Source organism: Pogona vitticeps, chromosome 6, assembly GCF_051106095.1.
Source record: "Pogona vitticeps strain Pit_001003342236 chromosome 6, PviZW2.1, whole genome shotgun sequence".
Lineage (NCBI taxonomy): Eukaryota > Metazoa > Chordata > Lepidosauria > Squamata > Agamidae > Pogona > Pogona vitticeps.
The window spans coordinates 98809915-98826250 of record NC_135788.1 but is presented as its reverse complement, the minus strand read 5'-3'; the positions used below and the strand labels follow the sequence as shown (position 1 = coordinate 98826250).

Sequence of the window (16336 nt, the reverse complement as noted above, 5' to 3'; positions counted from 1 at the left end):
ACGGAATTTTGTTTCATCTGCTTTAGAAGAAGTAGCCACAATTTGCAGTTCATAAATCTAGGACGAAAGGAACATGATGGAGAAGGAAGGGAAACTGATATATTTTCCCATTCTTAGCTAACTTTTAAAAGTGTACCTGTCTGTTAAAAGTTTGAAAGGAAGATGATTTGTTCCCTAAAAATTATAAGATTTCTCAGGAAATACTGGCTTCAGCAGAAATATGTGCATTGAAAAAATAGATAGAAGTTTGTGTGTGTTGTGCTTTAAGATTAATGTTAAACTTGAAATCAACATGTGTAAATTGGGTTGGAGTGTCCCCATGTATTACTGATGCACCACACATGGGCAACTAGAGTGCAAGCTTTTGAATCTACAGTACGTTGTAAAATCTCTCTTCATGTAATGCTACTGCTGAACCAGCAAAAAAGATGAACAGATACATGTAAGCTTTCAAGATCTCTGGGTATCTTCATTAGGAATGGAGTTACAAAAATCTGGCCTATCAAATTTTCTTATACTGTACAGATTTTGGATCCCACTTCTCAACAGGACCAGTTTATCAATCTTTTCAGGACTACTGGACATCAACAATGTTTTGGCTTCAATTAAAAGACATAGAACTTCCAGTGAGAACCTGATATATTTGGAAGTTTAAAATATTGAGCCCGTAGGTTTGTTTTGAGCTTAGAATGGAATGGAACTCACTGTCCTTCAGCAGCCCTGCTTACCATACACGTGTCTTCATTTCAGAACTATCATTTAAGGCAGTGGAGAATGACTTTATTGTTGCTATTGTTAAAGAGTTATGGGTCAGATAAAGTATTTACTGCACATCCCCCCGAGATGTATTATTGCATTCAGATTGATCTTCTGTGTACCTGAGCTATAGAGCATCTCCTGCAACAGTGCAAAGATCTTTGGGCACATCATGAGAACAGCACTCATTTTTTAAAAAATGCCAGCAACTGACTGTGTTGTCCTTCATATGCAACCAGCACCCCATCTGAGGAACAACCCCCCACCCCCACCCACCCCCACCCAGTCAGTCCTCTGTGATCCTGTAGACTTTTCATTCAATGATCTATATCTACATAGAGACCACATTTGCTGGGTGAAGCTATTTAACGAAGAAAACCTAATTTATATAAAGTCCTCAACAAAGATGTAGTAGTATTTGGGTTGCAAGTCTCATGCATTCAATAGGATCTACTGTAATTTGGAGGGAACAACTAGATATTATACTTAATGATGAAGTATCTGTTTCCAAACAGTAACCATTTACCTTTTTAAAATTCAAAGTAAACATTGTGGACATTTTACAATGTTCCCAGTTTCAGACTTTCAGAAAATCACTGTGTGCCACAATGGATGCTTAGAAAAGCTGCTTTTTGAATAGACAACATCTTCCAAGATCCATCAGCTAGCTTGGCCACTTATTCTGCATTCATAGGCAGACTTGCTGGGAATTAAGTCCATCTGAACTCAGCAGACTTTTTAAAAAAGTAAACACACAAGTGACTGGGTTGAACAACTGCCACAGTTGCTGGTTAGACCCCGAGATTTTGGCACCTGCCTTTTTTAAAAAAACAAAGCAAAATAAATATTTATAGTTAAAAGAAATAGTTCTGCAAAAAGATTACAAATCTCTCGGCAAATGATGTTTTATATCTTAGCAGGAGATCCACGAAACCTAGATATTAGCTAACGGTAAGAGGCTCCACACCTTCCATTGTGTGCAATGGAGAAGGCAGAAGGAGGTGTAGTTTTGAGGAACCAAAAATCTACTAGGCAAATAGCTTACAAAAATAAAATCAAACCGAAGCCAGAATGAAATTTCGAGCTCTAACCTAATTTCTACTATATATGCATTAGGAACCCCTTCAAAAGACACCTGTGAGGTGCAGATGACAGAGCAAAAGACTCAAGAGACCTGGGTTCAAATCCCCACTTAGCCATGGAAGCTCACTGGTGGAATGGTACTGGTAAAACCACTCCTTAGATGTCGTACTTACTTGGAAAGCCCTATAAGGGTTGCTGTAAATTGGTTTGGATTTGATGGCACATAACACTCTTACAGAGCAATCTTAAAATGTTTTAATGTAGAAATCACCCACTGGCTCTTTAGTAAATATGCATAACATCACCATCTTATACAAATGATTATACTCTGTCCTCCTTCGCTGTTTGCAACAGAGAGTAATAATGTTGCCATTTCTTGTGTGACTGATATACTGAGCAAAAAACATTATTAACCCTTGTATTATTATGCAAAGCATTATGATTACCATGATTATTATCAGTGTGTCTCTGTGTGCGAGAGAGACAAAACATGGGGGATAATTATAGGAGTATTAATAGTATGAGTTAATAATACATCTTGCATTGGATCAGATTCCTATAACATCAGATTGCCAACTAACAGAATCTTTACCTTTGCATATATAGCTACAGTACAGCTCACCTAATTTCATCATTGTGGTTTTTTTAAGGAGATGAAATAATAACACAAGTGAGGACATTTTAATCCTTTGGGATGTGTATCTTGATGAACTCCTAAACTGGTACCTTATAGTTCCAATGGCTCTCTGGGCTGAGAATGATGGGAGTTGTAATCTAATTCATTTGGAGAATATAGAATTGCTAAACACTCCAGACTGTTTGATTTAAGGGTTAGGGTTTTCTTTATATCCCAGGGAGGGAGAGAGCAAGAATCTTCAACCCCAGATTTCCCAGGTTCGTCACCTGTCGAACCTGGGAAATCCAGGTTCTCAGAATTGCCTGGGCCATGGCATTTTAGGGAATGACTGTGGGCCTGTCAGCCTGACCTACCTCGCAAGGCTGTTGTTATGTGGATCAAGCGGGGTGGGGGTGAGCGAGGAATCGTGCAGGCTGCCTTGAGCTCCTTGTACAAAAGATGGGCTATAAATATGCTTAAGAAAAAAGTAACCCCTGCAGGGAGAAAAAAAAATTGACAGCTGTAAACAAGCATCTACTTAATCTGTAACATGTATTCCATTATTTCGTATCTTCTCAGCCCAACGGGTTTCTTGGAGTTTGGCCAGATGGTGCAGGAGGTCCTAAATCAGGGTTTGGAAATTTATTCTCCACAAAGTGGGGGGCCCCGATGCTTTGCAGCTTTAACCTGCGCGTGGCGGCGGACTTCCCTGAGGGAAAGTGAGGGGCCCGATCCTTTGCAGCTTTGAAGAAAAAGCGTAATTGAAAAAAAAAAAAAACCCACTGCTGTCTCGCTCGCTTTTGCAATCCCTCCTCCTCACCAGCAACAACAGTGGCGTGGAATTCGCCCCGTGCACATTCCGAGGACAACAAAGGCTCCCGGGTTGCAAGGAACAGGAACGCCCCCAGCATTTACCTGAAAACAGCCGCGCAGGATCCGAGAAAAGAAAGAAAGACTTTCCTCCAAACAACCAGGAGCCTTTGGGCTGGAGGAGCAGGAAAAAGGAAGATTTGCTTCTTTTAGCAGCAACTGAGGCTCCTTCTAAAAGGAAAGCTGCAACCCTACACTTACCCGAGAGAAAAAGTCCCACTAGAGTTAAGAGGGTTCCCTTCTGAATAAAGCACATTAGGATCTCAAGATCCCAGGAAGTCCATATTATTGCCGAATAAACCTGGCTAGGCGCACTCTGCGAATCAAAGCCCTTTAATGTTCCGAGTCAACATTCTCATAAGATCGAGTTCTAAAACCACGATCTTCTATAGTCATACCGGGAAGGGGGGGCCCCCGAGATAAATGGCCCCGGGCAATTTGTTTTCCAGGGGCATTCCAAGCCGTTGATCTCGACGAGGCTTGTTTCGGAGTAAACTGCGTGGCTGCCAGCCTACCTATGTATATGCTATATACTGGCGACACATGAAACACGCACACACGAGCCAACTCTCCAGTAAAAGACATCAGGGTTGTGGGTGCTGACTATCCTGCCAGTTTAAAAGGAACCACTCCGGGGCGAAACTGCACGTCTAAATGATGAAGCGATTTATTCCGGTTCAACAGCTGCGTTGAATCGAGCTGAAGGCGTTTAATGTCTCCAGTTTTTTCCGTCGCGTTCCCACCTCATCTTGCCTCCTCTTCCAAGGAAAATAGAGCAATTGTGAGGGCAGGCTAAGTCCCCCCCCCAACTTCTCGCGATTTCACTCAACAATTTAAACGCTTCACAATAGTGTTTCTCCTCCGGATTTTGGAAATTTCCAGTGCGCCAGTGAATATGGTCCCCTAGGAATCCGGATCAATCTGCTACTCAAGTTACTTTGGAAATAGTGAAATTCCAACCGCTTTAACCCCTGGTCTAAAAACGGACTGTTGAAAATGTGAAGGATGGAAAATCTCTACAAGGCCATTACCGTCTAGTTTCAGGTATGGTTGAAAGCACTGGCCCGCACGACCTACCGACTGCTACGGCAAGGGTTTTATGAGCCGTTCCTATTTCCTCGCGCGGATTGCTTACATAATTATTCTGCAACCTAGTCCACACTTGCCTGGGGATAAATCCCATTGAACTCAACGGGGTCTTAGGTCCCAGGAACACAGAGTTTTTCAAACAACGTCCGGCTAATTTCGGCTCGGTTTCAAACCGACTTAAGTGAAAAGCCCTTCAAAGCAGGTTATAGGGCGATCCTATACAAGGCTACCCGCAAGCAAACCCCCCTTGATTTGGGACTTATTTAGCAGTCAACACGCAAAGGATTTTTGCTTGCTCTTCGGTTTAAAATTGAAAGGCACAAAGCAGAGGGAAGTTTATCTACAAGCCCTACGGAAATTCAAAATCTCTCTCCTCACTGCCCCTCCTTCCCTTATTTTTCTTCACTGTATAAATAGGTTGGAAGTACGGATTGTTCGAGACAACGAGGAGACTTTAATGAGTGCCTAGTCCCAGGTATCAGCGAGTTTAAAAAGATTAAAGCACTAAGCCCTTAAGGAATAATTTAATTTTAAAACACACACACACACACACAAGACGCCCGACCCAAGTCTGCAGCTCAAAAGAAGGAAAGAAAAACAACCACACACCACAACTGGTTTAATAATAACAACAATAAGAAGAAAAGAGAACACCGCACCCAAATCCAGTCCTCTAGGAAAAGGAAAGTCGTAAAGATTTCTGCAGGAGTTAAACAAATAATAGGGTTACAGCCCGGCTTTAAACTAGCTTCCCACTGAAATCAACGGGGCTTATTTTAAACTGTAGCTGAGGTGGCCTGCAGATTCCAACGAGGTCTCCGATTTCACTTCACCCCATTGGGATCGAACCAATTATATTTGCATGGGGGGGGGAGAAATGATCTATAGGTTTGCCTAGGTCGTGGCCTTTTATTGCCACCGCAAGATTTACACTACTTTGTGTCCTTTGGGGGTTACTCCGTAGGGGGAGAAGACAGGGGGGAGAGGGGGTGGAATACCCACCTTCTCCCCCGATCGACATTAAATTGGGATCCCAGCATGTATGAACACAGAATCATAGAATAACTGAGTTGGAAGGGGCCTATAAGGTCATCAAGTCCAACCCCCCCTGCTCAGTGCAGGAATCCTAATCAAAGTAGATCTGACAGATGGTTGCCTAGTTTTCTCAGTGCTGGAGCGCTGACCACCTCCCGAGAATAACCGGTTCCATTGTCGTACTGCTCTAACACATATGCACGCCGGAGCACTTCGACTCGAACCCTTCCCTAACATTTAGCGGCACCTTGAAGCATAAGAAACGTCTGAAGCACTTTAAAGACGACAATACGTATGTTGGCTCAAACCCAGCAGGGAGTCGCAACCAGAGCAAGGAATCTAGATACAGTACGTGTTGAGTCACCAAACCCCCACTGATTCAATGGGCTTACTCTCCTTGCGCGCCTTACTGCTGGGTTTCAGCCAACATAGCACAAACTTTTGCGGCGTACCGCCCAGTTCTTCAAATCTATGAGGGAGGGGGTTACCCAGAATGGTTGGGTGGGTGGCACTGCCGCGGGGAGGGCCGGGGGGGGGGAATGACATGCAGAAAAGTATTATTGGTGGCGTCGACTAGAATTCACGGAAACTCGTGCCGCCATAAATTAAATGGGTTCGTTTTTATGGTGCCACGAGACCCTGCTTGGCTGTGTTGCAACAGTCTGCAAATGAGGGATTATATTATGCAAACCATATCTTCAACTCTTCTTGTACCTGGAATAATTATATTTTTACACGTGCACAGACACAGATATATGAAAACACTCTCTTTTTTGCTTTCGGAATCTGAACATACAGGTTTGTCATAGAAAATTTGCCGGATTTCACTGAAGAAAGGTAAACTCCAAAGAGTAACTCCTGCTTATTAGTAAACCAACGTCCAAAGAATAATCATTACAAACTAATATTCATTCTGACAGATGGTTTTACGCTTGGATTCTGCCAGCTCATCTTGAATTACAGGCGTGTCTAAAAATTAAGGGGTTGCCAGGCAAAATGTGTTTGAAGAGTGGTATGAAATCCACTTCTCGATTCCCTTGCTAAATGAAAAACAGTTTATCTCTGGAAATGAAGGGTTAAATCGGAATGTAATCATATTTTGCGTAGAGCCATGTAAATGAGCGGGACTTAAGTTTGACTAACTGTAGGTTTAACTCGAAGCTGATTTAAAAGAAATCAAAACGAGATCCAATTCTCAACTAAAGACCACACAAAATCGTCAGAACTGTAAGCCTGCGGCCACATCTAATCACCTGTGTGTTCGCCACTTTCCAAACGAGATTTTAATTGATAAGATTTTCAAAAGAGCGGGAAGGGAACTAGCATCGAAACTGACCAGAGAAATCAACCTGGCTTTAACACCTGCGCTTAGCCAAGGAAGGGGGGGGGGGAAATCAGAAAAGAGTCGGAAAAACAACAAAAATACAGCGAGTGAAATGAACTTGATACTTTACGCAGTGTGACTTCAGCCGATCAGACAGAAAAAAACGAACACTGCAAAACCACCAGACTATTGCTTCCCTTTGAATGAAAAAGCCCAACCAAGTTACTGCTTCAAAAGAATAGATGGTCGTCAATAAAAACAAAAATAATAATGATCATGATAACAACGACGACAACAACAAGGACAGCAGCAATAGTAATAATAATAATAGTTCCGTCAGCTGCTATTTACAGTAGCCTTTGTTCTTTCTAGTCGCTGGCTGTCCATGAAACGATTCAGCCTCTCTTTCTTAGACCATTTTTCCAGCAAGGAAAAATAAAACCGACAATCACACAGTGTTTTATTGGGGAGGTCTCTGAGACAGAGAAAGTGGGAGGGAGGGACCGTCGGAATCATTCACTATAAATGCTTTTTTTTTACTGAGGGTACACGTGCGCGATTCACCTCAAACAACCTCACATGCTTGGTTTGGGAGGGAGGACAAGACTTGTGGCTTCGGATTCGTTTGTTTCAGGGAGATCCTCGTAATTCCGGCCTCCCTGCCGGATTTCTCCTGGGTCACTCGGCATTCGCTTGCGGAAGAAGCGTGACAAAGCCGTCGAGAGAAACGCGAAAGGGCTTCCCCTTCTTGCGCTTGGTTTTAAATCCAATTCGTTTCGCATTTCCATCCACAGACTCATTTACTTGGAAGGCTCCCAAACTGGCTTCCAATGTTAAGCTCTGGAAGAGTAGCTTCCCCCGCAGCATTTTCTTCCTTTAGGAAAGAAGGAAGAAAAGACGCGAAGAAAAAGACCCGATCATTCTGAAAAGCAGTCCAGGCCTTTAGAGGTCTCGCATTTCGGGCAGGCATCAACTGAATTACATCTACAAGTCGTCGTCCTCGCCGTCATCATCATCATCATCATCATCATCATCATCATCATCATCATCATCATCATCATCATCATCATCATCAAACTTTTCTCGGCTGCCTTTCTGGCCGGGACAACACTCCTAATTCGTTTTACCTCTAGAGAAACACATATATCCACACTTTTAAAAATTCGCATGGTGCAATCGGTTCTTATTGCATATCGAGTGCGGAGTTTAATTGGGCACAGGCCGGATTAAATAGGAGCAGGATCGCAACGTGCTATAACTGTTTACTTGGCGCTCAGGCGAGCTAACAAGCTGCGCAGGATGCCCCCAGATGAAGGGAATGGTAAACCAATTAAAACTCTGGAAAGGTTCGCCCCAAGTTAGAATTGACTTGACGGCAGGCCATTATTAGTGTTAAGCTTGTTAAAGAGTGGTCCGCGACATTCTTGCTCATGAGAAGTTGGTTCAGGTGAGCGGGGCTCACTTCCAGGTACTAACGTGGGAATGAACACTGTTGGGCGCAGTCGGGCTTACTTCTGAGCAGACATACACTGGAAGTCTTCCTGTAAATAAAGCCTCTTGGGAAGAGTTATATTCTCCCCATCGACGTCCCCTGAAAGTCCTGGCGTTGGATTCGGTGGAAAATATGTGTTGTAAACTGCCCCGAGGACACTACGGATAGTCTAAATGTACATACATACATACATACATACATACATACAGACAGACAGACAGACAGACAGACAGACAGACAGACAGACAGACAGTACAATTTTATTACATATATATGTAATTATAAATTCACATAAACAATATTGCACGGATGAAAAGTGTTAAATATTTCAAAGAAATCAAGTCGTATACCAGATGGCTTGAGTCACTTCTCTTTCCCTATAAAATTTAAGAATTATTCACTTCCCCCTTCTGCCTGATGAAGAACTCTGTGTAGTTACAAAGCGGTTACTTTTTTTTTTTTTTGTCCACAGAAACTGACCCAAAACCTTACTAGTGAACGACCGAGTCCTAGAGAAGTTTACTCTGAAGTAAGACCTCTTGATTGCAGCCTCGCTCATTGCTTAGGCTCGCTATCCAAACAGACTGCTCCACTCGCCCATACGTTGCTGGTTCTAAAGGGCGACGGGGCGCCTGCCCGAACCCGGGTTTTTTTTTTTAACAGATGGGTCCTAACGTTGTTATTTAGGGGTCGAGATTAAGCTCTTTTAATCTCAAGAGAGCTTGAATTCCGAATAAACATGGACAGACCAAGCTGGAAACGATTCAGGCAGAACCTTGCTCGTTTCTGCTTTTTTCCCTCCGGTGTGAAGAAGAATTCTGTCTAACACCGAAGGCTGCGCAATACGGAGATGGTTTAGAGGGGGGGGAACCAGCCCAGCATGGCAGTCCTCTGTGTCAGTTGCCAGAAGTCCTGTCGATTGCGGGATCTTTGTTACATGATTAAAAGTTTTTGGCAGCGGGATACCGTTGTTGCACGTAACAATTATCACCCTCCCGAATGAGAGCACCAGCGACGTGTTCCAATACTAATGAGCCGCGGTGCGAGACGCGCGCGAGGTAATAAATAAATGTTGTTTCTTTCAGCCAAGGGACCCAGCTACGGAGCAATCTGTAGGATTGGATTCCGGCGGCTGCCACAGTTTGCTCCAAAGATCATTAAGCCATCTTCTATCTCCCTTGCCGATCTTGTCAGGTGCCAATTAAAAAGAAAGAAGGCTGAGAAGCAACGATATAAACAGATACTGCGAGGAAGCCATAGGTGATCATTCAGAACTTCCTCTCTTTGGAAAGGAGGAGCGCCGAGGGGAGGGAGATGTCCTGAAGCCATGCCTCTAAACTGCAAGACAGCTTCCCCCCCCCTCTCCCATGGGGGCACGGAGGCAGCCCTGTGATTGTCCATCACCCTAGGGGAGAAGCACTTTGTACATGGCCCGAGGCACCATGTACAACACAGGGCAGATCTATACATTGAGAAATGCCAGCTCTGATCCCGTCCATATCCCATCCTTCTTTTCTGAGAGACTCTGACCTCAAAACGCTTATTAAAAATTGGCCACGTTTTACAAGGGCACAAAACATGGATAGGGGCAGGTGGAGATGAGGTGCAAGATTCTGTTGGGGCTACATAATTCCATATAAAATTGGGATTTATCATAAATCAGCCAAATTGAACCAAACTCACTTGGATTTCTCCCTCAAGTTTAGTGAGGCTGGGGCCATTTCTGTAAAATAAAATTCAGTTTATTTTTCGTGGATCTCTCGGGAGCCCAAGCAACTTATTTTAAATGGGTGATAAAGTTAATCTGAAGACCTTGCTTAATATGGGTCGACAAATTCCCCTTTCTAAGGCATTTTAAGGCAGTGACTGGGGTAAATATTCTGTTATGGCAATCCCAAATATGTGCAGTGGGCAGACATTTTATTACTATGTTCTAAAGCACTGTCTGAAGCATTAGAATAGAACAGTTGTGTTAGAGGGGACATGGAGAGCCAGAAGCTGGTTAAAATAAAATCCCAAATTTCTCATACACTTATATATTGTCTGCATACATCATATCTTTGCAAATCTGAAATGGAGATGCTTAGTTTAATGTTAATTTTTTGGAAAGTTTCCATCTATTTATAATTACATGTCATCAAGTCAATTCTGATTTATGGCAACACCTTTCAGGGTTTTCTGGGTAAATGGTACTCTAAATTTTATTATTCCCTTATTCTGGGGACGTCCTGGGACTATGTAGTTTGCCCAAGACTACATGGGCTGGTTCTTCTGGGGTGCAAAGTGGGGAATATATATTCAGAAAAGTAATTTCAGATTCTTTTTTTTTTAAAAAAAAATACTGAAACAAAAGAAAATGTTCTGAATTACAATGCTCATGTTTTCCATTTGAGAACCACTGAGTGACTTTAAAAGCTTGGCTCTATTTCTTAAAGATCAATTGCATCTCCTCATTCCAATAATAATTTTTCAAAACGCAGCAGGCCCCAAAACAAACAACGCACACAGATTAGACTTTGCAATTCAATGTCTCAGGAGACAGCTACATAAAAAAAAAAAAATCAAATCTTTTTGCTGGGATCTCAGTTTGAAGCCAGCTTGGTTTGAGGACAGCATGCAAGAGAAACCTCAGAATCCTCAATTTGCAATGCAAAGCAAGCAAGAGAAATATTAATATTTTTGCACGCACTTTTAAAAATAAACAAAGTCAAGCCGTTTTCCATTAAAGCATTCCACAGTGTTTGCCCCAATGTTTGAGAAAACATCTGGATTTTGTCAAAATTATTTTAAATGCTACCCTTTGGAAAGAGGGGTGGGTGGGGATTAAGTATTTAGCAATATGGTCCAATACATTGGAATATGTTCCAATAATGGCCCTTGACAGTGTGTCAGAAAGAGAAGGGAAAAATAAAAAGGGTTGTTGACCATCATATGTGCTGGGAAGGAGTAAAAAAAAGGAAACAAGGGAAGTGATCTCCTTTTAAAACCAAAAATGCAAAAAAAAAAAAAGTCTGCTTTAAGAAACGGTTCTTGATAGAAAATATTTCTCCCTGAAATTGGACCTAGAAACTGGGAAACACCTCAAAAGGAAGAGATGAAAATGAATCTATAGAAATGAGTACAGATATGCTAATCAGCATGGCATGATTGGATTCAGGCCTGGGACAATAACTCCTTTCCTGTCCTTCCTCAGTTACAAAGCTCCCTGGATGTCCTTGGCCAGCACCAAATCAGTCCTACAAACCTAACAGGGTTGCTGTGCTAGGGGAGAAACATTGCTTTTTGGACTACATCTCCCACAATCCCTTGCCAGCATAGCCACTGGCACCAGGGTGGGGTGGGGATTATGGAGGCTTAGTCCAAAAAAGCAACTTTTCCAAGCTCCAGAGAGACTGGACTAACCCAAGCTTTTTGATTAAAACAATGATTGTCAAAACGTTGTAAAATAATTTCTAGAACCAAGTCCCGATCTCAACACAGGTATCCAGCAGAGCATCTGGATAGTGGGGGCATTGTGCCCATGGCCAAAGGATAAACCAAAATAAGAGAAGAGTCATTCCCAAGACATCACTCTAAGACCTGTTGTGACATTTGCTGGGTGGCCTAACCAACCTCATCTGCTTCTGGGATGTTATTTATATTGCACCAGCAACTTATACGATGATTCCACAAGCCAATGCAAGCAAGAAAAGCAACAGGATTTTGCCTAGAGGCACTTTCTTTTTTAAATGACAACAGCGGGTTTTGGGTGGTGGCAGTGGAAATGGGGAGGGGAAATTTGGAAGGAGTGCTTATTAACAAATGCAGAAATTGACACTTCATTTCAGACGCAGAGGGTGGCTAAGAAGTAAAAACAAAGGGAAGGGAAAGAACTGTGGCACTTTACAGTATATATTAATTAATGCATTGATAATAATGTATGAGGTGCCACTAGTCTTATTGATGGTTTTGTTGTATCGGGCAAACACAGCTTTCTCACTGGAGACTATGAGGGTAGCTAACAGGGATAAGAATTACACACATATGGCATCACACCTCCATATCACTCATAACTTACTTTGTGTTGCTGTTCTTAACAAATGTGAACAAGCTCTCTAAAGCTGTCTTATTTCTTTCTAGACTAATTTACAGATAGAAAGGCAGATGATGAAAAAAAAAGCAAATCAAACCAAACCAGGACATATTCTTAGCAATCCAAGTCTCCAAACTCTAATGGCATTCTGAAACTAAAATGAGGGAAAGGCTCAATTTGTCCAATTTTCTCCCCCCCATCCCAAACAACCCTGTCCTGAAGCCACATTGGTTAAAGGATTTGATAATAAAATGCACATTTAGAATGCATTCGGGAAAGGCCACATGGTTTAGAATTACACCAACAAGAGTAAGGAGAGACCTTTATTGAACCATTAAAAAATCCCACCCACATACATACAAATTGCAGACTACTTTCATGGGTAAAACCTGGTTTCCTCAGTTTCAAAAATGCAATAAGCTGTATTGGACACCTTCATCATTAAGAATACTACCTCCCTTCTCCAACCTGCTGTCAGAAGTAATGGCCCAAAACTCCCATCATCCCCAACTAATTTGAATAAGGTGTTCTAATTTTAAAAGTAATGGGACAGATGCCCAGTAGCAGACAGACCTTTGTTTATTGGCCCTAGAGAAAGACAATAGACATCCCCCAAGGTGAAATCAAATGTCTTGAGCTGATTCTTTAAAAAGCTAAAGCAACCATTTCAGCAAGATTGGCTGGCCTGAACATCTGACCAAGGTAATTGGGGGGGGCGGGCTTGATGAATTTCTCTTCCTTCCCCCACCCCTCAGCTCTGCATTGCCCACACGAAGGAAGAGTCTGACAGGACTGGGAAACTAGTCTGTGCCTGTTTTTCAAATGTTAGCATTCTAAGAGCCAACACGGCATAGCAGAAAGAGCGCTGGGCTGGGAGTTCGAAACCTTCTTTAGCCACGGAAGCTCTCTTGAAGGGGCAACAGTAAAACCATTCCTTAAATACTTCCTGTATCTTGAAACCTCTACTCCTGATGGCACGTAACAGAGTGAAGCATTCACTCCTCCTTGTTTGGGGATTTTTGAATAAAGACCGAGCAGCTTTTTGTTTCCTTTTGTTTATACATGTGATCAAAAAGAAGAACAGCCCTCCGTGGCTGTTGGGACCCCCCCCCCTCGTTGTGCTTCCGCGACTGTTAACTTCACTGTCCTGGAGGGAAACACCCCCCCCCCATTTTTGTCCAGAGGGATTAGGCCGCACCCACCTGCCCTTGCGCATCCTAGTGATGTCTTGATATCTCTCAGATAGACTGCCCCGAGAGGTGAGGGTTCTAGTAGCCATCTCTGGGAGACCCTTTCCAGGAGGAAGAGATGCTTCCCCTGCGGGGGGGGGGGCGGCGGCGAAGGAGAACCAAAGATTGCAAGAAGATACCACTCTCAGCAAGTTTTGCACTCTAGTTACCTATTTATTGCACACGTCAATTATTTACACCATACCCCAAAGGCACGCGATCTGCCCTTTATTGCATATTCTTGACAGCAGATTTGAATGTATTAGGCTTCTAATTGCTTTTGTAGAATCGTAGCAGCTTCTAGAGCTCCTAAGAAGCGATTCGTGGATTCTTCCTTTCTTTCTCTCCGCCACCGAGGCTTGCAGGTTTCACAAGCCGTGCCTCACACTTTTGCCTGGCGCAGGAAAGAGAGCGCGCGAGAAAGAACCGATGCAAACTGAGACCGCAGTCCTAGGCAAACGTACCAGGCCGTAAGTGACATTTAACGCAGTGGGGCTTCCTTTTGAGTAGAGGTGACGAGGATTCCACTAGAAACGTGCATCGGGCCTATGCTTGGCTTAACAGCAGGTAAATGCAAATAAACAATGTCACCGACATTTGTTTGCAACGTCTTCAAGTCTTTAATAAGCATGTCCAGGTTTCTCCGGTCTCTCTCACCAGATCTGGGGCAAGATTTATATTTTATTTAAGAGGGGCGGCGGCGGTTCATAACAAATATCTTACCAAACGCTGCATTAAGCGTCCCTCAGAAACTGGAGCTTCCCCCACATTTTGTCCCCTCTCCCCGCAAAATTAAGCGCACTCCTTACCTCTGCATCTGCTTTTCTGCTGGAACGTACCGCCTCAGAAGATGGCAAGTCACTAATTTGATTTGCACATTCGATGCAGTTATTTCATAGGTATATTCAATACCCCTAATTACTTGGCCCGGTTAATGCGGAACAGCCAAACGCTGTGTTTCTTTCGCATACCTGGGCGGATCATTAGAAAAATCTTCATGCCAGTTCTTAACAGAGCACCGTCCTAAATCCACGTACTGTGTAGCGTGAAATAACTTATTAGGAAAGTTGTTTAAGGAGAATCGAGTCAAAACCCAGGGAATTAATTAGTTAACTGACCGTGAGAACCGAACGGGACTATAAACTTGAGAAGTGTGTTTTGGGAGGTGGGCTGAAGCTTAGATCTTGGGAAGGGGAGGCACTTCATGGAACCTCGAGGGGAGTACGAGGTGTCTCCCCCCCTCCAAAATGTCTGGACTGGAATTCGCGGCTCCCCACCTCCCCCCCCCCCCCGCCTTACCGGACTCTTCCAGCCTCGTCCCGTGGTGGCCCAGGGCGCTGGAGGTCTGCTGGTAAGGCGAGTAGGAGGCCCCATGGTGGTGGTGGTGGTGGTAGAAGGCGTGGGGGGTGCCGCCGCCGCCCGCCGCTCCGGAGTAAGGGGGATAAGCCAAGGGTCTGCCGTAGGAGGCGGCGGCGGCGGCAGGGAAAGCGCAGCTGCCGTCAAGTGGTGGTTGCGGCGGCAGAGGGTGCAAGGGCTGGAGAGTGTATTGCTGCTGCTGCGGCGGCGGCGGCGGCGGCGGCTGGGGCTGAGGAGACGGCGGGGGGCCCAGCCCGAAGTCCAAAAAGGCCGCCTTGGACGGCTCCGGCGGCGGCCCCAGCAAGCTCTCGGCTAGAGAGTTCATGGTCATCATCCAGCCTGCGCGGCAGCCGGAGGAGGAGGAGGAGGAGCAGAGCGCCCAGGCGCGGCCGCATCCAGGGGGCCGAGGGACTTGGGGAGCCCGGCTTGGGTGGGTGGGTGGCTGAGGGGGACTACCGGGCTCCGAGACACCGCCAGAGGCGGGCCGGGCTGCCCCTGCGGCGAGAGCGCTTCATGCTTAAGACGCCGTTCCTTCCTCCTTGCCGGAATCAAGCCAAAGGAAAGCCGCCGCCGCCGCCGCGTCCGCCTCCTTCGCGGCCCCGCGATCCCTTTCTCTCCAAACGCGGCTCTCCAAGCGCCTCTTTTTCTTCACGCCGGTGCGCGCCAAAGGGCGGGGGGGGGAGGAAGAGAGAGAGAGAGAGAAGCGCCCGAGGGGAGTTCCTCACCCCCCACCCTCTTCATCTCCCCAATCCCGCCCCTCTCCTCCTCCGATTGGCCCCGGCCCCCAGTGACATCACGGAGCCCCTGGGGACATCCCTCATTAAGAGAAGCCCTCGGGAGCCCGGGCTCAGAGGCAGCTGTTTTCACTCTCCAAGCCCCGCCCGCCCACCTCCCCACCCAAGCCCTCCCCTCTGCTACTGGTCCCCCCGCCCGCCCGCCTTTGGTGAGACTTGAAAGGGTGGGAGCCGGAAAAGTTAGGTACCAGCCAGCAGGTTCAGGCATGTCTATTTTTCTCACCTATATTAGAAGGAGAGGGCAGGAAGTCGAGGTCGAACTGTTTTGCCAGTCCTGGGAGTGGGCTTGGCAGGGGAGTAGAGCATCTGAAAATCGGATCAGAAAGACACAGTAAATAATGAGTACCGATGGGGTTAAGATGGGGAGGGGGCGGAGGGAACAGGAAACTTCTTGATCAACAGGTCTGGACAAGTCCAGCTCCCCTTCCCCCACTTCCGAAACGGCTCCAGATATGTTTGTCAACACACTTAAGATGAGGTGAAGCTTTCTCTAAGACTTGTATTTGGAGATGAGAAATAAAAGCATTTCAAGAAGACAGAAATTTAAGTTCTGTTTTTCTGGAAAAGTAAAAAGGTGTAATAGAATGGAAAAAGATGTCGCATCGGTGTTCCGTGTTCAG

The 16336-nt window shown here is 44.9% G+C and overlaps 1 protein-coding gene across 1 annotated transcript in view; it reads right to left on the bottom strand.

Moving 5' to 3' along the window:
- DLX4 (distal-less homeobox 4) overlaps positions 1–15561 on the bottom strand; it is a 29439-nt gene extending 13878 nt beyond the window's left edge. Inside the window, exon 1 of the mRNA XM_073004375.2 lies at positions 14866–15561. Within this exon, the coding sequence (XP_072860476.2) occupies positions 14866–15256 (391 nt within the window). The 5' untranslated portion in view covers positions 15257–15561. The remainder of the gene's footprint in view (positions 1–14865) is intronic.
- Between the last annotated feature and the right edge of the window lie 775 nt (positions 15562–16336).